Below are 26,036 nucleotides of genomic sequence, written 5' to 3'. Positions count from 1 at the left end.
AACACATAGTTGCATTACACTGAATAGCACAAAATATTCCAATATGCTGGAAACAATAAGCAATAAATGAAATTTCCAATTGACTTTCCAGCAAATCTATTTTCATTACAAATGGAGATTTTGCATGTATTGCATTACTTATGGTAATTGTGCGACATCTATTATGAATATCCATGTATTCCAATCATCTCTTTTAATTATATTCTGCTGTAAGAGCAAGTCATGCAATACCTTGCCCAGACTTGGTTAACTGTGTGTGTGCTGCATATCACATTCTAATGGCTGTACTGAGGAAAAAAGGTGCACAAACTAAAAGAGGAATGACTTGTAACTGTCATCTCCTTCATTAGCCAGAAACTACTTTAAAAAAGTAGAAACAGCTGAATTTAAACCCAGTTATGTACTGAGGAAAAAGATTTCTTTGTACTCCTTTCTTTTTTAAAGTTCATGGTAATTGGTACCTGAATGCAAAGCATGTGGTTTTCTGCTACAGACGCAGGTACTTTAATTTTCCATAGTGTCAAAAGTGCAACAGCAGCAAACACCTCTTTAGCATTTGTTATCTATCGTCCATTTATTTGTTTGGGTTTTACTGATGTGAAAAAAGGATAAAATTACAGGTTTGTTCAATAACCACACCAATTACAAATTTGCTCTCTACTAGACTGGAAAATAAGCGCTGGGCTAAAAGGATTCATTACTTATAGAATCATAGAACTGTTTAGGTTGGAAAAGACCTCTAAGATCATCCAGTCCAACCATTAACCCAGCACTGCCAAGCCCACCACTAAACCACGTCCCTGAGAGCCACATCTACATGTCATTTAAATCCCTCCAGGAATGTGACTCCACCACTGCCCTGGGCAGCTGTGCCAGTGCTTGACCACCCTTTTGATGAAGGCATTCTTCCAAATGTGCAGTTTAATACACCCACCCTGCACAACTTCAGGCTGTTTCCTCTTGTCCTATTGCTTGTTCCTTGGGAGGACACACTGACCCCCACCCACCTGGCTACAACCTCCTTTCAGGTAGAGAGCAGGAAGATGAACAGGACTTCATAGGTTTTTAAACAAGAATGCCAATTATTGCGTTAAATCTCAAAGGAGGCTTGGAGGTTTTACCTTTTTTACCCCCTGCCTCAGTTTCCCAGACACTTTTCATACAAAAGTTTGCTATGTCTTAATTTTACATCCTTCTACATTGCTTTGCTCCTCTGTCTTTTCTCACTAAACACTTGGCCAGGTTTCTTGCTATGCTAAAATAAATTCTTTTTACCAGATATCTCTGTCACCCCAATGACAGGAACTTCAAAGTAAATTAAGTCAGATACCATAAAACTATAGCTGGAAGTCAATGTTAAAATGCTAACATGCTTTGCAAATCAATAATGAGGGTAAACATGTCAAAATGGGAATTCTTCTGCATGTCCCTGGATCTCACAAGGACAAACAGTTTTAGAAGACACACATTAGTAACACACCTTCAGAACTGTGCAGTGAGTGCCCCTGAAACACACAAAGCAGTAGAGAAGTTCATGCATAATGTGGTTTAAGCCATTTATAAGTTCCAATCAATGATGATGATGAAAGGTGAATAAAGGGGATCAGAACAAAAATGGAATTGAAATTTTTTTGCTGGATTTTAGTATGTGTTAACAATGTAGTCGAGAAATTTAATTGCACAGATCCAACCTATTATGACACAGAGTTTACAAGCCCATAGTTTCAGACTTCTCATTCAGGTTTGAAGGTTGGTTCAACACATGACTAATAAAAGACTGCTCATCTCTCCATGCCATTTGGTAAGATGGACCAGGCCCCAGCCTAGGATCTACTGCCTCTCCCAGATGTGGCCTTAAGACAGCTTTTCCAATACCTCTTCCAATGTAGTTTGTGCTACAATCTGAGAAATTCTTACCACTGATCTGCTGAATACACATAAATTTGTAATTTAATTGGTAACTTACTCTATTTGCAAATCAGCAAGAAATACTTCTGCTTTCATTACTTTCATTTTTTTTCCTTTCTGTTTACAATATTGGCACAAAGCATTTATAAAGGGATTTTCATCAATACCAGTATATTAATGCAACTATAACAATTCAAGCAGAATAATATATCTGGTGAAGTACATCCTCCTTCAACAGTGAGCACCTTTCAAGCCAGACAAGATTTGAAGGGAGAGAAAGCGTTTTTATCAGCCCAAATGAGACAGTTGAAGTCCATGCCCACAAATAAGTCAGAGAGACAAGCTTTTGTGCACAGAGCCCTGAATCTGTTATCTTCACAAGCAGCATTTCTTACTGCGAGTCAAACACCATCCCTTTGTTTGGAGACTGCAAACAGAATGACTCCAGGCCTGAGATAATTAAGTGGCCTCTCTACCACCGGTAAGTTCAAGTGGTTTGCATACAGGGAGCAGTCGTGCTTTGGGCTGTTTGAGGAGAACCTTTTTCCACCAGGCAAAGCTGATTTACAGTCCTGCTGCTGCCAAGGGTGCAGCCCCACTCCTCACCCTCTGCACAACACAGCTTAATTCAGCTACAAATGATTAAGCATAGGAACTGTTTTTGTTACTCTCATTTGTGCAAGTAAACATTATAAGGTATTAGTAAGTCCCATTGGAGGGATCAGGACTGCTCAGATAAGGAGAAGTCACGGAACAGCTTTATTTGGGATTTGAGTTAAAAAACGGAAATTTTCACTAATGTTCAACAGCTTCAGCCTGGTATCTCAAAAAGAACTTACCAAATACTGACAATACATAAAGTAAGTCCAAATCTCCTCTGCATTCCTGATGAAGAGATATATTCTATACTTCCCTCACATTTTCAAATAAGATCTATCATTTATATCTGCTCTTCCCATTTCTTCTGCACCAGCAAAGGTACTGCATCCTCTTCCTAGTACTTCCTTCTTCTAAAGTTACAAGACATTTTGAGGAATTCATATAGGTAGTCCAGTCCTTATTGTACCAAACAACATTTTCTGTCTCCATGTGATTCCCTTGCCATCTCCAGCATCATACTTAAGTTACAAAATCTTTACCAAACACCCCTATTTTTAACTCTTCATTAAAAGAACTAAAAGGAGTATGACTGCTTCTTAACATTGTGCTAAACAAAATAATAATAATAGTAATACATAGAAAACTTCTGTAATGAGCACTAAAGAATACTTTCCCACAGGGTTAGATATGTCTAACAGGTAGTTGCAATTGTGCAGCATAAATTATTGCTATATGTAAATACAAATTTATATATTCTGCAATATAACTGAATTTTATTTTCTAAATCTAAGTTTTATGGCAAATATTAATACTTGTTGGGGCTAAACCTGATAAAATTCATAATTATGTGGCATAAATATAGATGTGATAAACATGCAATGTACAAAGTAACTAAATCGTAACAAACAGCAGCTCTGTAACTTTATGAAGAACTAAAATTTCATATAAATGATAAATACCATGTTTTCCAACGAAACCTGGTGAGAGAATACTACTTTTCTTTCCAGAGCCAGTGCACTATCTTCAATGGAAATTCCATCAGGACTGTAGCTAAATTAAATCTACTTTTAAAGTATATTAAGAAACAATGTTAAGCAAATGGATTGTTTCTTTTTAACTGCAAAACTTCCAAGGAGAGCATTATGACAACATTTGTGGCAGTCTCCAGTAGTACAGCAATTCTGACAGCAGGTGACAGGGGAGCTCAGAGCCAGACAAATCCTGCAGCAGAGCAGATGCTACTCTCACATTGCCTGACCTGGATCCCTCCCCACCCCGGCAGCAGAGCCAGAACAGTCACACTGCAGCTCGGGCTGGGAGAAGTCTTGGAAGGAGCATCTGGTTCAACTAATGTTTTCTCTACTCATTAATAAAAGGAACAAGCTGCAATAACTCACACAACACCACAACTGTCTCGGCGACAAATAATGACCATTAGCTCCATATAGGGATGAAGTTGTCAGAAAACATCCCATGCTTTGGGTTTTTATGTATGGTCCATTCCCCACAATCAGAATACTTTCTGGTGGGGAAAAACTGGAATTCTATGAAAACAGCAATACTAAGTAGTCCAGCAGAATTCAGCATGTAACAGTTAAACTGCCTTTTTTGTTTCCTTTTTTCTTTTTTCTAAATAGAAGAACCTTTTCATAATCAATCCCATTTGAAAAGTTGTGATAAAGTATTTATTCTAAGTTATTATAAACACATATATGTGCCCTTAGTAAGGGAGCCAAGCTGTCCACCACAAATTTCTCTAAAATTACTTGGTCCCAATAACCCTCAGCTTGTTGTTCCCAGCTGGGAAGCCTGTTCCTTTTAATAACCAATTCAATAAACTGCTGAAAAATGCTTTGTATAATATAGTATTGCCATAGATCTGATGTTTGTCTCTGTCATTACATATTGCATTCAATCAATTTACAAATGTTGCTGTGTTCCTTTTGTGCTAGTTCTTCTTACGGCATCCTGAACACAAATCCAAAGATCAATACCTTGTCTACTGAAAAAAAAATTGGACATAACAAATGAATAATTTTATTTATAATAAAAAGTCCTGGTCCCCAAATGGATTCTGCTAATGTTCAAATTCATTTTTCACATTTAACACAAGATGAAAGCAAGTAACCTGCACAATGCCATGAGAAAGGCAGTGATAAAAAACAGTTCATATTTATTGAAGATGTGAGCAAAACCTTGCAAAGCTCTGGTGCAGGGCGAGGAAAACATCAATAAAATGGTAGGTCATTCACAAAGTATTTGTTACCATGTTAAAGCAAAAAAGTCCATGTCAAAGAGGAGATGGAATTTGTTTAAAACAGCCACAGTTCTGTCCTATGGAACTGTGGAAGCTCTGAACGAAATCATTCCAGAAGCCAAGCAGAAGCTCAGCTCATGCTGGTTACATGAGCTGATTCAGTTTGTCTTGGGCCTTTTGTGTGACAGAAACAATGCATTTGCTGACTATACACACCCCTACACTGCTCCAGCTATTGAATAGCTGCCTTCTCCAAAACAACCACATTGTTGTTCAACGGAGTCACAAATAACTTTTTTTCCACAATCACTCTCTGCAGAGCAGCAAGTTACAGAACTGAGAGGGAACAAGGTCTCTACTTTTCATAAAAAAGGGTATGGTACCTGAATATGGGTACACATCCCAGCAAGCTTACAGAATAACCAGCTCACTTCCCCACCACTCCCACTTGCTGCCAAGATGTGCACTGCACACAGCACTCGTGTTCCCAGCTAGACTCTTGGCTCCTGGAAAATGCACAGGCGTTACCAAAAAAAAAATCATACAATTTCTGTACAAAACAGAAAACCCTCACAAAAGTACAGCCCAAAAAACCAGTGTCTCATTGATCAAAACTGTCCCCAATCCCATGTGACTCCCTGCTCTGAAATTAGACAAGCAGGACTTCAGGGAAGAGCAGAGCAGTCACAGACTCCTCAATGGGAGTTGAGCGATGATGTCTTCAGTCAGACTGTGGTCTCTGAGCTTTAACCATTTCCCTATTAGGTGACAGCAAAGGGACTGGATGTCCTGAGGGGAACACACACTAATCCTGCACACTCACCACATTAAGCTCTTCTCCATTTGGTTGAGACAAAAGAGGTGAATAAGTTTCCTCCTGTCAAGCACACGCCCATATCGTAGCCTACACGCCGAAGACTCCAATGTAATGTGAGATATCCCCTTACTCAAGGGATATCTTAAGATATCCCAGTTCCTTACTTAAGATCCCAATTCCTTTCTATTCAAGAACCTGCATAATCACTGAAAGGGATCCAAACACAAACAGGGTCCTGAGTCCATGAACTCGTGTGCACCCATCAGGCAGAAGTCCAACGTGGGATCAAATGAGGCAGCTCTGTCCAGGAACAGGAGAACTCTTCCCTTACCATAAATACTGTGTTCTAACTCTACCTACTTTTGGTTTCTATTAGCACAGTCTGCCTCTGAAGTGTCAATCTAAATTCACAGGATTGGCAGCTGGAAATAACACCATACTTTGCAATGTGTTAACTGAACCAGCCTGCTCAAATCACAAACACTGAACTCCACAAGACCATTCTGACTGAATTTTTATTTTAAAACTATCACAGCCAATTCACAGCTCCAATCCTATGTTCTGTTTCAAGATGGAATTTCAACCTTACTAGTTAATTAAAGCCACCACCTGGAGTGAGCTGGCTTTCCAACTGATTTCCTTTGTCTCTCTAATTCACATACATTAATATTTTATTTTCTACTGAAAAAAAAAAAGAAAAGGAATGTCATATGTGTGCCAAAGACAAGGTAGATAAAATTATTGCAATAAAACAAAGAAAATACACTTGTTACTGCCAGGTCTCAAGATGAATGCTGCATTATACAGACATTTTAAAGGCTTACAACTGCAAATTGCTCTATTTTACATACTGTATTCTAGTCTTTGTATCAAGATCTCTAATTTTTTCATATTGTAATGAGAAAGGAAAAGGGTTGGGTTTTTATTACCTGAACATTTATTCAATGGAGAAACAAAGACTACATTATATATTACAACACATAAGCTATTAAAACAATGTGACACTATAAAATACGCTGCAATACTCATTATAGGATAACAAAGCTAAACCCTGAGCAAATAAATGTATCTGCCAAAAGTCAGCAATAACTATACAACTAGAGTTTATAATCTTTAATTATTTAAGAAGGAGAGAAGCTTATAATAATTAAGTTTTATAGGCTCCTTAAATTGTCATTACTAGGTGCTCGCAAAACTTTAAAACAAGTATCCTTCATCTGAAATACTCTATTTTTAACAACAGATGCAATTGCTCACTTAACTGATTAATTCAAAAACAAGTGTTCGTATTATTTTTAAAACCTCCATGTGAAGAAAAGGAAACATTTTACTTATTCTCTGATCCAGACAATGCATAAACCAACATACAGCCCAGGCATTTCCGGGCTCTGCATCACACAGTGACTGATGTGATATTGTCTTATATAGCTTTGAAAATGACAGGGATTTATTATGACAATTCTGTAAATCACATTGATTTACACCAGGTATTTCAGAAACTTGAAGTTCAGAAATACTGTTAACTTAATTCATTAAAATATACTGGTGAGACAGTAACACCTTTAACGTTTCTATGAAGTCTGTGCATCTTTGCCATGCATTTATAGCCAAACAATCTGACTTCTGGTACACACAAACACCATTTAAAGCAGGTGGAGAGAAAAGTTCAATACTGAACAACTATAATCTATAGAAGTGATAGGAGGAGAGGAAGGTTCCATATCAGAAGAAATACATTTTGTGACTTTAAAAAATATATTAAAGTTTACTAAATTCTAAATTATACATTAAATTATGAAAGAAACAACATAAAGCTACAGAAGAAAAAGAAAACTTTCAGTAAACTCCAGACAACTTTCTTCTTTTCCGAAAACACATTCAGTCATTGCCTGAGTTCCTACTAAAATTTTACCATGAACCTCTATGGGAAAAGTGATCAGTCTTGATTATTTCTGAAAAATTGCACCTCCAGCCAATGAAAGCAGCACAAATTTTGGAGCAGTAGAGTTTTGACCGGAAAATAACACACCACACTACAAAATACCCTAAGTAGGTTCATTTAGCATCTTGCATAAGCAAGTTCCTATAAAGTTTCTAACTTGAGAATTTTACTTACAACATGGGGCTTCACTTTTTCATCACAAAATGTGTGCACTATACAGATGGTTTATTTAATTCATTCCTACCTAAATTAATCAAAGCAATCTGTCCCCCCTCAAAAAAAAAAAAAAAAAAAAAACCAGAAAAAAGAAAAAAAGTCTTCATAAAGGATTCTGCTGCCACTTGACAAATGGTGTGCATTTAGCCAGGAGAAGCTGAAAATTCTCCATGAAAAAGTTACCACATCTGAAAATAAGTGACATTATTAAAAGAGAAGCGGGATGTGTTACTTAGCATGATATGAAATTTAAACACTACCACCTCAGATACACTTTAAAACGCTTTCAGCAGCACCTGGTTGTTTATACATCTTCTGTGGTGAAAAGGTCAATAGAAATTCACCTGGAAGGTCACAGTTGCTTAGCAACTGTTTTCGGCAGCTCTGCAACACTGATCAAGGATCTCACGTTCCACTGCCTGGTTTCAGAACGAACCCGTGTCGCATCCTACCTGGCCTTCCGAGCTCTCTGCATTCCTCCTGCTTTTCCCAAGAGCACAGCCAGCCAAAGGATACGCCCTGGGACCACCGGCCTGCGGTTCACGAGAGCAAAGGAGAGCTCAGTCTTCAGGAAGACCACGGAGGGTTTGATGAGGTGCTGCCCGAATCTCAGCATGACGGACGTCAACCCTCGGGGTCTGAAAGACACAGGAGTGGAGATAAATAAGGGACTGACTCTGCCTTTCCAAACAACAGCAATAGGACAAACAAATTGTCCAGGCAGCTTCCAACAGAAAGTGCCTCCTGGGCTCATCAAGGCACTGGATGTCTTGGAAAGGTTGTGCGGGTTTTCCTAAAAGTATCGCTTCTTCGAAGGGGTGTTGGAAAAGGCTCCCGTCCAAAGCAAAAATTTTACATCTAATTTCTTAAACCCTCTTCTCACCCTCTTGGCAGGACTACAAAATTCTAGACAGAAAACGTAATTACTCCCTCCCGTTTTCATTTGTCCTGCATTGTGTACATCTGGATCATGTGTTCTTGGAAAAGCACAGATAGGATTTCACAAGCTTTTTGCCACAATGCAAATCAATGCACACAGGACTTCCCAAACAGACCACATTTTCTAAATCAATCTCTCCACTAAATACCTCAGCTGAAGAAACACCAGCAACCTAAGGAAAGTGTATTTATTCATTTTCCATCCACACATTCTAGCTTGAGCAACTGGAATGTGAAGATGATCACATTTTCTCTTACAGAAGCTCAAAGAATTCCACTTTCATTCACTAAAATTTTTTCTCCTCCTGATGAGAATGAAAATCCCTCTTAAATAGCTAAGGCACAATCCTAACAGCGTCTATTTTAGGTCTTTAAGCCCTAAAGTATTTAAAGTATTTAATGCAGTCAGAAATATCCAAGGTACTGCAGGGTAAAATATGAAGTAATGATGAATTTCCTGTGACAATACTTCAGACACATCGGAAGCATTACACTAACACTGCCCTGCTTGAACCAAGTGACTAATCAGGAAATTCAGTTTTATATGTTGCTCCAGATGGGGAAATCCACTGTGAGAGTCACGGAGGGTCTTTTGTAGTAGTTCTTTTCTTGCAAGCTTGCTGTGTTCAGTAAAACCCAAACCTGGCTCTCAAGCTGAGATTTATTCTAATTTAACATCCCGCTCCTTTATCTGCTCCCATGAAGAAGTACACATAACAACCCTTCTAAGTGCACACACTTTGAAAATGTCTTTGAGAAATATCTGTTCTTCGAAAGGAACTTCTGAATTTGTAGCTACCTGATTCCACAGAAGAACTTAAGTAAATTAAATTAAGGATAGCAGATGCATCTAGTCAGGCTTTACACCAGAAAAACATGTATAAATCTTAGTATAAGATGCAGTGACAAATCAGATGACTACATTTCCAAGTAATAAACATTCTCTAAGCAGGCACCATGTCTTGTTTTATTTTTGAAAATCACAGATTAAAGGAAATGCTTGAGCAGGCCATGGAAAAGTGGAGATTTTAACTACACCTGTTTCAAAGATCTGAAAAAGTTCTACAATTTTTTTCCCCATAAAGTCAACAGAAGATTAAGTGTCTGAGATGTGTCCCTTAGCATATATTAAACCTGAAACCTGACAACATACAAAAATCAAGTCTCTTTAGCAACTAAAAGAATTGCTTAGCAGAGGAAACACCTGCTATCTTGTGCTGATGCTTGAGAAAAATAACTATTAGGACCTTCAATCAATCTTCCTCATTTCTCTTAAGCAGCCCATCAGCAACCCCCCGCTGGGGATTTTCATTCCAATTAAAACATTCAAGAATGTTTTTACCTGACACAAAAAAAAGACATGGTTCTTTTTGCAACGAAGGCAATGTTTCTGATAAAGAAGCAAAATACATTCCATAGCCTGGACTACCATCCAGTGATGAAACTAAGCTGGTGTCTCCAGTACCTGGAAAATCAAATATACCACCACACCTGCCCTTGCATCTGGCAATGCTATGGACAGAAATAAGAGTACTACCAAGCATTTCTTATTCCATCTTCGAAAACACTAATAAAAACACTGTCCAGAGGCATGGAACAGACTTAAACACAGAACAAAGGCTTTAGGCTGATTTTAAAAGCTGATGCTTTGAAATTTGATTTCAGGAGGGAGAGAACTTGAGATTTTGGTAATCACCAGGAGAAGTCTGGTTTTTTGCTGCCATAGGCAAAAAACGACAAACAGTAGCAAAATAAGGTTGGTGACATCAGGTTGCCTAAACCATGTATTCATCATACACCTACCACATGCATATTCACTTATTTCACAGTCAATCTTGTTTAAAAAAGTTATAAAAAGCAGTAAAGTAAAAGCACTAATCTCATACCTCTCTAAGCAACAGTTTGAAGAATCACGTTACAGCCCAAGTGGGTTGATCTAGAATTAATAAACATTTTAAAATCTCATACATAGAATTAATGCACATGTTAAAACCATTTCTATTTGCTTACTACACAATAATGTACCTGAATAACATATTTCTATCTCTTAATTCAGACTAAAGAAATACAGCATGTGTTTCAAACAAATGTGTCACTTGTATTGGCTGTGCTGTGTAATGCTGCAGACTTCCCAGTGCTACTCGCTCCAATTCTGAGAAGGGACTGTGGGAATTTTGTTTCTTAAACAATTATTTATGATCTATTCTATATTACTTAAGCTGTTTTCTGCCCTGGTGACGCTCTGTGTGTTTCTGTAAAGCGCCACTGTCTGGGCTCGGCACCAACACAAACGCTGCAAAACACCTCGGGGAAATAAGGGATGGGTACCACTGGAAAATCCACGACTGTGCAGCAAGGCTGGAATATTCCAGAGTGCTGCCAGAGGTAGGAAAGTTTTTAGGCCTGTGAATTCCACCTGCTCATTGCTTGGATGGTCTGTAAACAAGCAGGAATCCACCCAGCACGGGGGCACTCAGGTCATGAGAGGCAAACAGTGTGTGCTCAAGGTTTCCCAGGGGACTGGAATCGCTGCACTACGTCTGTTCCTCCAGGGATTTCCACTTTTTGCATAAAGAGAAGGTCAGTGCCAGATAAACCAGAAGCTAAATATAATTGGTGAAAGATGTTTCTTCTTTAATGATAGTAGTCTTTCTAATCCCCAGTAATAAGGAGTACAATTACATAGTAATGTTAGAAAATAAAAAAAATCCATTTCTGATTAAATTTCAGCCCAGTTTAACACAGCTTCTATTCTGACTATTCAGATGAAAAGTGTATTTACTCTTCTTCATATTGCAGATATACATTACATTGCCTATTTCATCTGCCTCATTTTCCTAATTAAATTCCCTTCAAGCTGTGTTACTGCAGTTGTAGGTGGGAATACAGTATTAAAGGCTAACATAACAAGTAGACTAATTTTACAGCCACAACAGACCTCAAACCTATATAACTCATGCTAGAAAAAAAATAGACACTGGAATTCTACATTACAAAATAAGAATGCTAAAATTAAAAAAAATCTTGAGATACACTGAAATATTTTCAATTATTATTATAGTCTTGTAAAATTTCAAAAGGCACATTGCATTTGCCCAGCCTATAGAAATACTGCTCACATATTAAACATATTTTTGAGAGGAAATCTACACTTGGTCTCAATTCTCCAAGTTTATTTGGTGTTGGAAGTCAGGGGCTCTGGTCTGTGCTTCAGCTTTTAAACAGCATAAGCTGGAGAATCATTGGTGTCAAACACACAGGGAGAACTCTGAATGGAAGTTCACCTAAATACAGGTCCTTAGGACATCAAGATCAGTGCCTGTTTGTTACATGTCATCTCTAGAATCAGAGACCTGCAAAACTGCTGCAAGTTTCTTTCTCTGTACTGATTATAAGGAGTGATAGCACTAATTCTTTAAGGTTCTCTTCCTGCTGCCAGAGACCTCCCAGTTGGATGCTTAATTGAGATGGTGCTGGTACTCCAAGATGCCTCTTTATTTTACCACACAACTACTTGTCCTTAACAACAAGGTGTTGAGATCAGCACCTGCTGGGAACCAAGCTCAAGGCTTCTGCTGAGCAATCCCATGAGCCCAGTTCTAGGAAAGCTGCACATCTGGTTGTAGTGGGGCAAGACAAGATAATGCAAAATGGGCTGCTAACTTCACATGTGTGTATTAAAGGAAACCAATTACAACCCCATTAGCTCTCTGTGCTAATAGAAAGGACTATTTTAGAACAATCCCAGGAGTATTCTTAAATTTTAAAGCTTGTTATTTTACCACATCAGCGTCATCTGCTCATTAATTTTGACATTCCTAATTCTGCTACTCAATTTCAAGATAAAAACACTGCAAATTTATGTGGCAAAATAAAAACTACTATTATTTTTTTTAAGGTCTTAAAAATTTGGGTAAGACAACTTATGTCACATATTCTAGTTAAGAGAATAAAGTACCTCTACAGTAAAGGACGTTTATGGTTGACTTGAGATTTTTCAATCCCATTTTCTAGGCCGCCCTTTATCCTACAAAACTATATCCTTACATGAATCTTTGGCATTGTTTCCTCTCAAAGGTTTGATTATGGGAAAGTTACATTCCTACTTAGACATCTGAATCCTGCACTATGTTCAAGAAGTAATGTACAATGAAGACCTGTCCTACATGCTACCTCCCCTCTCATCATGACTTATAATTTGTAATTTCTTCCCTTCCATCACTGCCACTTCGTGAGGATGAAACCCACTCAAGTCAGAATATTACTTATTTGACTCAAGCACATGAATGTCCTTGTTGCTAGCAGCCATGATTTGACATTTTGATCAAAGAATTCCTAAAAACACTAACAAAAGGAAATTATTTTATTCTAAAATCACCTAGTTTTTCTAATAGCCCTTTGTCCCCAGAGCAGCTTTATATCTCAGCATCCTTCAACCCCACCCTCACAACATTCAGCTACATATTTTGTGTTCTTCCAGTTCCAGAAAATGGCCTCTAATTAAAAACCCCTCTTCTTCTCAGTGAGCCAAAACATCACCTGCTACTGCTATTCCTGTTCTGAAAAAGCCAAGAAGAATCACAAAACTAGAAAAGGTGCTCAAGTATCTTTGACAGCCATGGCCTAGATTCTCTGCATGGGGATGGCATTTAATGCTCTACACGAGGCTGAAGGCAAAAGCTTGTGTGGATTATTTTCCATTTTCACCACCCACAGAAGCTGCTGAACAGAAAGCCCATTAAATATGATGCATGCAACCAATCCTGGGGTGTTGACAAGGACCAATTCCTCCCATCACAGGCAGATTATGATGGACTTGAATTCACTACACGTGGCTTCCCCTGCTTAATCTAGCAGGGAAGAAAACATCAAAATGATTACTGTTTAAATATATGGCCATTTTCTTAGCATGGTCAATCTAGTTAAATTATCTACACTTAAAATGAAAATAGCCTGTGGTCTGTTGCATAGTACCTAAGCACCTGAGTGTGGGTGATGCCAAGGGCCATCCGTTTGCAATCCCACAACCTGCCTCCCCTTGCAGCTCTATTCCCCCTCACCTGACCTGCAGCAGCATTTCACAGCACCTCTCAGGCAGGATTTTCCATTCTGCTCTCCCAGTTTTGCCTGGAAGCCTTGATGTTGCTGTTACAGCATGTTTTCCTAGGGCAGGACTGTCACCACCACGAGAATTGTCCCTTCCCCTGCGGGTTTGTAGCTGTTGGGTTACACCAGTGAACACAAGAACGAGACTCCCCAAAGCTCAGTGACCGAGCGGCACCAACCCTGAGCACAGCACCACTGAACAGTAACACCATGAAGAGCAGGAACCTGAGGGAGGTCTGATGAACAAGCAGATCCTGATGAAAACCAGACAGTTCCCAAATGTACCAGGTCTGACTGCAATGGGGTTTCCCTCACAGCAGCCAGGGTGGTGCTGTGTTTTGATTTTGTGACTAAAACAGTGCTGACCACACACCAGTATTTTGGCTCTTCTGCCCCCCACCAGGGAGCTGATGTACATCTTCACCTCTGGCTCCTGCCAGGAAAGCTGCATTGTCCTCAAACCTGTCTCTGCACCCTTTGTGCAATGGGGCCAGCCCCCAACATATTTAAAGCAGAAGATGCACAGAACTCAAAGAAGTTAGCCTATTTCAAAGCTACTGGCCAAATAAAATACTGGCATGCTCTAGTTGCGTGATTTATTTTAAAAGTAAACTTTGCACATTTTTGTTTTCAAAATTGCTCCTCCTCAGGTTTATCTACTGCACCTGCTAAGGTAACGTGTGGGTGCACACTGGCACATGTATTAAATTTTTCCTCAGTTTGCTATTTCCGAGTTGTCTGGTCCATCATTGTCATGATATTTACAAACAATCAAACCCCTCAACAAACAAACCAAAAATAAAACTAATTTAAAAAAAACAAAAACGGCCTTCCCTCTGCTCCCAAGATACCCAAAACCCCCTCAAAACCAATTCAAGCTTCAGACCCTCGGATCTTTGTTGACCAAGAAGGATGCAGACACCTAAAAGCAAGTGAACCACTTTGTAGCAACACTGTAAAGCAATCACAACATTGACAAGTTAATCAACAAATGCAGAATCAAGCTAGACATCAAAAGCTATATACCATCCATAATACATGGAGAGGGCATAAATATTTTTAAATGATGTAGAAGTACTTGTCAAATCCATTTCTATAGCAAGCATTTTGGAATACAAATTAGGTCAACTTGTTTCTTTCTTACAATTCAGGTAAAGAGTGCAAAGTTATAAACAATAAATGAAAAGGTTTGTAGAGGCAAAAGAACTGTATAATACATTAAACTCAGAGAAAAATTAGGTTTTAGAAGAGCCATGAAAGTGCTAAACATGCTCTCCATTCTTCAAGTGTCCACATGTACACTGTGTTCCTTAGAAGATGATTCAAATACCATTTAACCATGCTGCAAAAATAATTCTGGCAGTGGAAGCTCTTGTTTGCCTCTGTGCTCAGGTAACAGCTCAACTTCTCCACACATTTCCAAAATTTACACACAATTTTTTTTTTCTGTTTTGACACCCCAGTTAGACCTATAACTTTGCTTTCTTAAAAAAACTTTTATGATGACTAGTATGAAATAAAATTGCTGTCTTGCATTATATTGCAGTTGGTTTATGTCCAGTTTATGCCAGAATGCATGAACTCAACACACCACAATATTTCAGAGGTTATCTTTAATACAGAAATCCAATCCCAAGACTTGATCAAGAGCTTCTCCCAATCTTCTCTGCTGGACACCTGTGCCTGTTTTTCCTCATACCAGCAAAGATCATCTAAGATTACAATACCTCCTTCTATTGTTATCCAACAAAATGACAAGAATCCAAAGAAAAGTCTGATAACTAAGAACAACTCAGAATCCATGTTCTACATCCATGTTTTTAAGAAGGATGTTTTACAAAACGTGACACAATCAACAGGTCCACCTCCTCAATGACTTCTACTGAGAGAGCAAAGTATGCACAAGCACACACAGGCAATAAAATAAATGATGTTCACAGATCTTTCCCCAGTGTTAAAAAAAAAAAAAAAAAGGAAAGAAAACAAAGAAACACACATTATATTTTAATTTTTTTTAATAACTTGCATGCACCACAGCTATTACCCTGATGCATGGAGCACTCAGGGGTTTGGATTTGCCTCTGCAAGTCATTCTGATGAACGAGACCTTTAGTGCTGTAATAACTGCTGTGAGTAATGGAACAACCAATGGTTTTCATTAAGAAGGAACACTGAATAATGTATTACCAAAACTAAGATCAAGGGGAAATACATTTTTATTAAGGAAAAATATTAATATCCGTCATGTCATTTTTTAAAGCAGAAAGGTGAAAGGCAGAAAAGGAAAAAAAATTAAGAAAATGTTCCACAGTATGCAGTAAATGGCAGAAATTATACTGTGAAAATCCTTCTTTTCTAGTGTGGCTACCTAGGGCTACATTACATGCTACAGGAGCAATAAAAAAATGTGACATCTCTTGAGATATATAAGTGTAAGGAAAACTCTACCCCAGCAAAGGGAGCGTTGGGGGAGGAAGGTCGCTATAGAGACCAACACACTGCACATTGAAACACTTGAGCTTAAGCTCATTTCTTTTGAGGTTACAGACTAAGAGAGCTGACATGATGGAACAACTAGGAATGTTCTTTTGCTGTACCCTTCAGTGGAAAAAAAGTTGGCTTTAAAAATGGGGAGCAAAGAAAAAGCTGTCGTGTTTTAGCTTTTTTTTTTATTATTACTTCTATAGTGCTACATAAAGTCACTTTATAGGCTTTAGAAACACGCATCAAAACTAAGCCTTCCCCTGAAGTGGCTCACTATTTCCTCTGAGTGAATTCAGTTTGGACATCTATAGTACTGGAGAGCAGAAATGGGCCAAATAGAGCTGCAGAGGAAAAGCTGCAGGGAGCCAAGGGAAAAGGTTCGAGGAGTAAAAAAAGTCCATGGGGAGAAGAGAGAAATGGCTCTTCCCCAAATTCTATGATGGTATAAACCAAAGTACAATCAGAAGGAGAGAGGGGAGAGAGGGCAAGCACAGGGTGTGCTCTGGCAAAAGGATGGTGCACACGACTCAGGGCCAGCACAAGTCCACACAAAGAAAAGTGCAATGAGCCAGAGATGCTGGATGGTGAGTTTTCAAACACAGTCCAGAACTTTACACCTTCTGTCACTGAGGAAACAGTTACATCGCTTCAAAAAGCCCTTCTGAATCAGTACACACTTCCAAAAATGCATACAGATATTTTCTGTATCTTGTTCTTTCATCCTTTTGTCCAGAATTTAATTTTGAATGCAATGTGTTATTATTAGACCATGTTTTTTTGGTAATACTATGAATTTGAATTTGTTCCATTTAGAGCAATTCCTGTGATACCCAAGTATCTCCACAAGCATTTTAGCTTCCTGAATTAATAAATGTAACACAAGCATTTAGAGGAAAATGCAGACACTGTACTTAGTCTAACAATTCCTCAGGCATATTGATGAAAATAGTAATGTAATGAAAATTTATTGTCAGATTTACATTTATATATAGCTAATAATACTAGACAGTGGGTTCTTTACATTTATGTACAGTGCATTTACGTTTATTTCTAGATGCTGGAATCTTCAAGACATCCCATTAGCTCTCATTTTAGCATTTTATATATATGTTTGCTCTTCAAAATAAAAACACTTAAACCAAATTGTTCCATAGAATTCATGAAGCCTCATTTCAAAGGATTTATGTCCACATCTTTGTTCCCCCCACAAGAATGAGAGCTCTCCCCCATGGCCCTGAGAGTATCCCAGGCAGGTGATTCCAGCAGTGCTGTGGGTAGCTGAGGTTGACGCCTGGGGTGAGCCCAGGGGTGCACCCTGGCTGCTGCTGCCCAGCACCCTGGGTTCCACCTGGCAGGGAAAAGATGCTCCCAACAGAAGAAGCAGGTCAAGGCCACTGCTCTAAAATGGTCTGTTACAACTGTACAGTTTAATTACAGAACCACCATGGTACGTGCACATGTCTAATTACACACTGCACAGTTAAAAGCGCTGTTCTAAGGCTGAAATTGGACAGATGCTGTGGAAAAAGTTTATACAATAGTCACTGGCAAAATGCAAGCACGTGTGACTTGTATTTCTGGTTCATTTAAACCAGTAGAACTGCAAACTGCAAGCAAAGAACGCTTTTCTAGGTTTAACTTTCCCTCTCTGCACATGTTGTCCCTCTGATTTTCCCAAAATGCTCCCTATGTACTTGACCATATGTTCAGAAAATGGTAAGTAACTTTCCTGCTTTTTGGCCACTTCCCTGCATCTCTCAAAGACACCTGTGGCAGGGAGCAGAGCTCTCTGCAGTTTTGTACAGAGCACTGGGAAGCCCTCCATCAAAAAGGTAACGTTGAATGACAGCAGTGTTCAAGTGAACTGAAAGGATAAGCAAATTTTGGAAAAGGAAACAAACCCTTCCTCACTGTCAGAGCAGCACTAAAGCACGATGGGAACCACAGTTTTCTGTGGTTGGTTAGATAATGCTGAACATGAGGACTTAACTAAATTTAGGCAAATACAGGCAGTCTTATGTGATTATTTTTTTCAGGACATCTTTCATATCTGGCAGCAGAAAATCGACCCTAGTCGGGTAATATTAAAATATATCTATTTACTGAATATGACACTCCTTTTCATAAGATATTTTCTGCTGAGAACAAGTGGCTCGCTTGTTCCTGTTATCTAATACACACAGGCACTAGATCTAGCTGGGTAAGATAATAACCCTGAGAAGTTTGGGTTTAAATTTTCACCTTAAATTGCTCTTTGGGAATCTTTTCCCACTATAGACAGATGCTCTTAGCAAATCAACCACTAAAATCTATCAGATAGTTTTCTGCCTTCACTAGGTTATTTTCTGAATCAGGACTTCAGAATTTTCTCCTTTGATTGATTTACACATGTAAGAGAAGTCAAAGATAATCTTGACAATATTCCCAAAGTCAAATTTCAAAATAACTGATGTAGTAAGGCATTTCCTCCACTGTAATACTGGCAGCAGAAACACAGAGAAAGCAAAACCAAAGGGGAAGATATTGAGATACAGGGTCTAAACCTGCATTTCCAATATTCTGGCCTGCATCTTCCTTAGTAAAAGATTAAGGAATGCTTAGAAAAATTCTTTGAACAGGAAAATTTTTAAGTGCTCACAAAATATACAAGTATTTTAATTGTCTTATGTCATAAGTATGTTGTAGCTTGTACTAATTACACATTTAACTGTATATACACATCATTCTCCTGCTTGCTTTTTACTCCGTGATTGCCAAATACCCTGAAAAATATGCATTTTCATCTATTTGTAACTATCATAAGGTTCCTGACTTTTTTTCCTTTTAGAAAACAGTTTCTATGATTATTTTTTAACCTAGACTCACCATACAGAACTGCATGAGTCACATAATCAAGCCATAAACCAAGCAAATAATTTTGTATGGTTTTGATGTCTTTTTGGCTTTCTTTCCTACGCCACATCACTTCAGGCATCAACAAAAAAATGTTTTAGTGTTACTGCTTTTAACTTTTCAAGACTAAAAAACATTTATGGTCACATGGTGGATTGGAATAATTTTTCAGTAAACCTGCTAACATTTTGAACAAGAATTGGGTGCCAGATGACTGTTCTGCAACTAATTCAGGAACAAATTTTGGTATAATCTACTGAAAGTGCTTTGGAGTTCCTTGCCAGCAAGGCTTTCTAATAAGGTACTCATGAGTAATTAGAAATCTATAGACATGATTAAATCTTAATCTCCAATCTGCAGGATGAATGTTTAGGCTGAGGTATGACAAACTGGCAGAGAACTCAGCTGGAGATCCCTCTGTAGCTTCCAGAATTTGGCTGGCATTTGTCAAGGCTGAAGCTGGGATTTATTGGTGAATTCCTCAGCCTGCCCTGGACTCCACAGGACACACAACCCATAAAGCAGTTTGCCAGCTCAGTTCCACAGCCCTGGCTGCTCCAGCACCAATATCAAACATTTCACACAAGGTGGGCATAATCGGGTTATTTCCAATGAAAACTTTGGACTCTCATTGCGCCTCTTAAATAAGGGATATAATTTGCCTAGTCTTTATTATTTAAAGGGTCATTTACATGATACATGCCCTACCAAGCTACCCAGTAGGTAATTCTACTTGGGAAAGCAACGTTCTCACTAACTTTCCTTTTTCCCCTCAACAGGAAGCAGTTGTTGTGTAAGTAATGCCACAGCAAGACCATAAAGCTCCGGGAATAGCTGGTTCTAAGCAGTCTGGAAATGTTTACAACTGTAAACAAAAGAGACTGAATCTCCTGAAAAATTCATTTTCTCATGTTGTTATAAGAGCTGTATTGGCTTCCACAAGTGCAGTTCATAGCCAGGAGAAAACCTTCCAACTTTCTACACATAAAGCAGCCTCCCAGTTCCACAAAAGATATGAACACATATGGCACAATAGGAGGAACACAGTCTAAGAACAAACTAAAGGTATTTAAAGAAACAGCTTGACTACCTAGGTAGACAATTCCAGCACACCCAGCCCCTGTTCTGACAGGTAGAGCCACGATGAATGCAAGAAACATTTCACTTCTCTAATCATTGTTAGCTGAAGATTTCAAAGAGCTTTGGAAAACTACATAGAATTATCTATCTTGCAGATAAAAAAACAAAGCAGAGATAGACTTTGGAGACCAGAAATTGCCAGAAAAAATGATACAGTAAAATCTTTTTTTCCTTGGTTAATTTAATCCAAATAAAGTTCTCCAAAATTAACAGAAATACTCAGAAATCACAATGTTTAGCCTTGGTTCAAATCCATACTGCTACTTTTAAAGGACTGTGAAGAACTAAGATGTTATCTTAAATTCTCCATGCTACTCTTTTGCCAGCCAGCAAGCTTAAAAAAAAACTGGTATAACATAAACTGCCAATGGAGAAAATAAAAGCAAAATCATGTCCATGTAAATGTAGTCAGTATGCAAAATGTGAACATAACAAATAAAAATCACCAATTAAAGTTTATCTCAATAGAAGAATAGCATTTTGCCAGACTTGCTCATGAATCTTCTGGTACTTAGTGTGTCTTTACAGAGGAAAGAAATCAGAATATACAATGAAAATAAATCAAAGTACATTGAGAAAGATCCTCTTAATGTTTATCACAGAAAAAAAGTACTACCTTTGAGGCAATATGGTTTTTCAATTAATATTCATTGCCCAAATCGACTGGATCACAAATTTCAATATTCCCAATTAATCTTTCTCCATTGCAAAAATCAATCAAATTGACAAGGATGAGAACTCAGGTGGTTTGTGTAATCCCAATTCCTGTGCGAGCATCAAGGAACAGTCTGTAATAATAGAGTCATTTTAGAGTTTTCAACAAACCCCACTGCCTCATTTCTGCAGGTGATTCACTGAAGTTCTGCCTCTTTTAGAGACAGCTCTGAGTTCTTGTGTGACACTACACGAGGTATCAAAACCAAACTTTTCCTCAGCGGTCAACAGTGCCACGGAAATGTTCAGTTTGCACTCTGGAGATGCTGGGGAAGTTATCTACCCACAAGGAAAACACACCTGACACTGAAGTAGCAAGTGATGTTTTCTGAACACAGGATGTACTGCATGATTTGAAGGGCTCTAAAATCCAATCTTATGTCTTAAAATGTGCATCCAAATTTGGTGAATTTTTCTGACCTTAATCTCTGTCAGTTCCCCATCTGCAAAACAGAGATAATACCACATCCTCACTGGGGCTTTGTGGAGATAAATTTAATTTAAAACCTGTGTAGTACTCGGATACAGCAGTGATGAGCAGCACAGCAAAGCCTACGAGGAAATTAATAATTCCGACGTCTGAGCGGGGTGTGAATGACGTGCTGTAAATAAGGCTTAGGGTCACATATCAAACACCGAGGATAAAACAACATCTTGAATAACTGCTCATTAACTGAGCACTGTCCATCTTGTGTACTGAGTAAGGAAGAAATCTTCTGGAAAAGTATTACATGTCCTTATAGTTAAAGACTTCCTCATAATGCATATGCATAAGAGAAGTTGAATTTCAGTTGCAAGGACACCCTTAACACTCTCTTCTCTTGGTCACTTGATTTTTGCATTCTAAATAATGTTTTCTCCATGAAGTTTGTATGTGTAACATTTATATACAAAGAATGAATTATGGTCTCATTGTCAATCTCTGATTTCCATGTACAAGTGGTAATGAACAAATCTTGGTTTAAAAAAAATCCATTAGAAATATAAAATACCAAGCTTGCCTAGGCTTGGTAAATTCAGCAGGGCTTCTACTGAATTTCCTCTTCAATTGCTTGAAATGGTCCAAGTGCTACTTCTGTTAACACCTACAATGTATTACCATAAGAAACTTGGGAAGGGAAAATACATCAGGGCACTGTCCTTTCAATTTTAATCCAAGGCATTAAATTTTAATTCTCAACAATAACAGCAGCTGACATGTTCCCTTTGCTAGTTCCTGTGAAAGTAAATCAGGCAGAAATAAAGCTAGAAGTGCACTTGGGAATTAAGGAGAAATAGCATCTCCCCCACATGCTCTCCAGTGCCTTCTTCCTCTTCTGAAAAAAGCCCTTCTGCACCTTTTAGGATCAGGTGATGGTCCTTTTGTGGTGACAGCCACCTCCTCCTCCTCCTTCAGACTGCACAAACACACCCTCAAGGAAGGGGACACCACTGTGAGAGCCCTCTGAGGGTACAGCCTCACCCACAGAGCCCTAAACACAGCCCTGCCCTCTGACCAAGCCAGGGCACTCCGGGAAGCTGCACAGTCTGCAGGCCTGATTTCATTTACATGACACGTAACCTGCTCAGTAAAATCCAGAAGAGTCACACCCAGCAAGAGAAGATCCAAACCAGATCCTGCAAGTTGCAGTTCAAGGAGTTTTCTAAAACTTGAGTGTTAAAATAGACTAATGTATTCAAATTAAAAGGAATTTTTTTAATACTAAATCATTTGAAAAAAATAAAGCAGATTTCCCAGAGACTACTTGTACAATTTCATCTGTGTAAAATTATCAATGTTCTTAAATATCACCAAGAGAAGTGAAAGCTGTTTTATTCCAGCCAAAAAAAAAATCTGTCTTCAGAGAGTAACTAGAAGACATTCTTTGTTCAAATTGACACCAAATTCACTAGACTTTGTCAACAAATCTTATGTAATACAACAATTCTTACAGTAAAATGAAACTAGAAGATGTTCTACCAAGAACATCCCATCTTCTCAAAAGGGCAGCAGAAAGCCAACATCTTTTAAACATTTAATTAGGACTCAACTCAAATTTACATAGTGATGTGCCACATTTTCAGCTCCTGATGAAGACAAACATCTCTGCATATTATCAGCACTTGCAAGGGTAGTCATTTCTGTTTCACTTTGCTTACAGAAAGTCTCCAGAGCTTTTCACACGGTTATGCATCATTTCAGAGGCTTCTTTTAGTTTTTTATTTAACTAGTTCATTATTGATATAAGCTGGAACATTACAGTTCCAACAGTAAAATATTTGGTACTTGATGAAAGTGTGAGATATGCCCTAAAATAATTGTATTTGTCTTCAGCAAACATTATATTTGAGTTCTGAACAAAACTGCTGATTGAGGCTGATGAAAATTACTCCAGCTTGAAATGCATTGACAGATGTGCTATCTAGCAAGGGATTTCCCTGGAAATTTTCTAATTTTCTATCACTAATTTAGAAAAGGTTTATTTAAAATCTGCTAGAATGTACTGGAGTACAGTCACATAATATCTGGTCATGGGAAGAAAGGGGAAATGTAGTTGAGAAACCCAAGCTCTGGCTTCTTGAAATGGTAAAATCTCATCCAGAAACCAGCAGTCTTTTAAATGATCTAACGTTTCCCAGGAAAAGGAAAAAAATTAAAGCTATAATTTAATCACAGACTTAATAAAATGGACACACATTCCTCATTTTAAGGGCTTTTGGAAAAAAGGAAAAGGAAGGACAATTCCCCAGAAAGCTTCCTCACTTTTTCTCCCTATTGAAGAAGTACTTAATTGCCAAGAAACCAAACTTCAGTAAACAGCAACAAATACACAATACACAAACACTGCTTACAAAAGAACCACGGAAATCATCAAGTATTTCAAGGTTGTGACTTCTGGAAACTTTAAAATTTCACACACAGATGTTCTCTCCTGAGAGTAAATTTGCCTTTTCCAAAGACAAAGTGGTATGAAATTAAAGGTAATGATTTTCTCTTTCTGACAGCAATATAACCAGCTAAACTGCACTTTCCTCTCCCCCCAGCATCAGAAGATCAGCAAGTCAAAGGTGAAGAGAGAAGTAGTAGCTAATTTTATTAGAAGTCCTATGCAGTCTAGAAACGTTGGCTGAAAAGGAGATGTACAAGTGTCACCTCCAGCCTTGGGACAACAGAAACATTAAATCATTTCAATCGTGACTTTGGCCAGCTGGATCTTGTAGGATGGACGTTCCACAACCAATCCCAGAAACGTGTTCTCCAGTATGGAAGAAAAAAAAAGTAGATTATCAATGAACACTGAAGGAAAAAATCATTAGGTTTCCACCAAAAGCATCAGAAGCCTTATGGGGCAGCAGGTTCTTATTTTAAATATGTGAAGTGGTACCTTGCCACAGACTGGCTTCCTAATAATTGGCAATATGGAAGGTTTGTGTTTTTCTCATCATTTTCCAGCCTCTTTCCTCTGCTTCCTTGCATGATTAGCACCAGCAAAACTATCCACATCCCCTTCACCAAAAGCACTTACAAGTTGTGGTAGTCTGGTCTAGGCCTTCCAGGTTGGCTCCCTGCCAAGTCTCAAAACCCTACCACAAGAAGTGTGTCCCCCCCCCCAAACCTCAGGGAGAAGAGGGAGAAAAACAACTAAGAAAACCCGAAACGAGAGAGAGACAGCTGAAGTGATATACATATAAATATATTTACACTTATGTTGCAGTTATATACAATTGAAATATATACAATTTCACAAGGGAAAGGGAAGGGAGAAGGGAAAAAGGAACAAAACCAAAATTATATATATATATATATATATATCCCTATTAGTAGCCCAATATCTATCCACTAAAAAAGAGTTAGCAAAGAAATATCTCACTACTGTCCTTGGGACAACCGAGAGTCACTCTGGAACGATCGCTGGCAACCTCCACCTCCCAAGGTCGACAAGGTCTTACCAGGCCTCGCTCCCCAACCCGACAGACTCAACAGCAGGGAACCTGCACCTCCAAGCCTCCGGAAAGAAAGAGAGCGAAGGCCTCCCCTCCTTTCTTCTTATAGTCTGGCTTATGTAAAAATCATAGGGAATACTGGGTAAATCTGTACCCTTCCTTGGTTACAAACTGGTCACCAAGGAAGGCCTAGACCAAACTACCACACAAGTGCACGGAAGAAAGCTCTTTTCCTATTGTTACAATCGAGTTCTTCCAAGTTGCCTCTTACAATCATGTGGGAAAACCCTTTTTCTGCAGTAGCCATAGGTGAACTAGTTCACATGTTGCTATTTGATTAAACAAGACGTTTGTATACATGTATAGGTATCAACACAAGCAAATTTCCTGATATATATCATTCTATCTCCTGTATCAGTTAAATACTCAGAAATTTAAAACTTCACAATTTAATAGGTGATCACTTCCAAGGGAAGATTTCCTCTGACACTCAGTTTTAACAGCTAATTCTTACTCCTGTGCTCTGTGAAGTAATTGTGCTAACAATGTTACCCGAGATAATCCAGGTTATTTAATCAATCTTGATAACTGATTCTTATTTTAATATATTCTCATTAACCTTGCACTGTACAAGTTGAGTGAAGCTTCTACCCCTTGGCAACCCAAGATGCTCTACAAGCTCCCCTTTGACCTTTTTGATAGCCCTCGATGGAGTGACATAACACAGGAGTTCACTTTCCAGTATCACACCACCTTAACGTTAAAGCACAGAAATCCACATTGACAAAATTCAAAATTTCCTGAATACAATGTTTCAAGTGATTAAAGACCTGGAGATTTTGGTTTGTTGCTTTGCTTGCATGTAACACACTCCTAATGCACTTCGCTAACGGGAAGAGAAACTCAGTTGCTACACAGCAAAAGTCTCCAGTTCCACATGCAGCACATACATTCCAAGCTGTGACTGACCCACATGTTAACCTCAAAGAATGAAATTCTGGGCCTTGCTCTTTTAATACTCTTTTTTAATACTCTGTAATTCATTGTTTAACTGAAGAATGTATACAGGTTGCTATAGCAATGGTTAATTCATATTC

The 26,036-nt window shown here is 38.4% G+C and overlaps 1 protein-coding gene across 4 annotated transcripts in view; it reads right to left on the bottom strand.

Moving 5' to 3' along the window:
- The window catches only part of FHIT (fragile histidine triad diadenosine triphosphatase), a 551,107-nt gene that overhangs the window by 393,718 nt on the left and 131,353 nt on the right, over nt 1–26,036 (bottom strand). For 3 of the 4 annotated variants that reach the window (XM_032699375.1, XM_032699376.1, XM_032699378.1), the window contains one exon: nt 8,257–8,378. In XM_032699375.1, the coding sequence (XP_032555266.1) occupies nt 8,257–8,378 (122 nt within the window). Of the gene's footprint in view, nt 1–8,256; nt 8,389–26,036 lie in introns of all 4 variants that reach the window. The other variant, XM_032699377.1, reaches the window with a different exon arrangement.

This window comes from Chiroxiphia lanceolata, chromosome 11, assembly GCF_009829145.1.
Source record: "Chiroxiphia lanceolata isolate bChiLan1 chromosome 11, bChiLan1.pri, whole genome shotgun sequence".
Taxonomy (NCBI): domain Eukaryota; kingdom Metazoa; phylum Chordata; class Aves; order Passeriformes; family Pipridae; genus Chiroxiphia; species Chiroxiphia lanceolata.
Note: the sequence above shows the minus strand (reverse complement) of the source record. Positions and strands in the feature narration are given on the sequence as shown.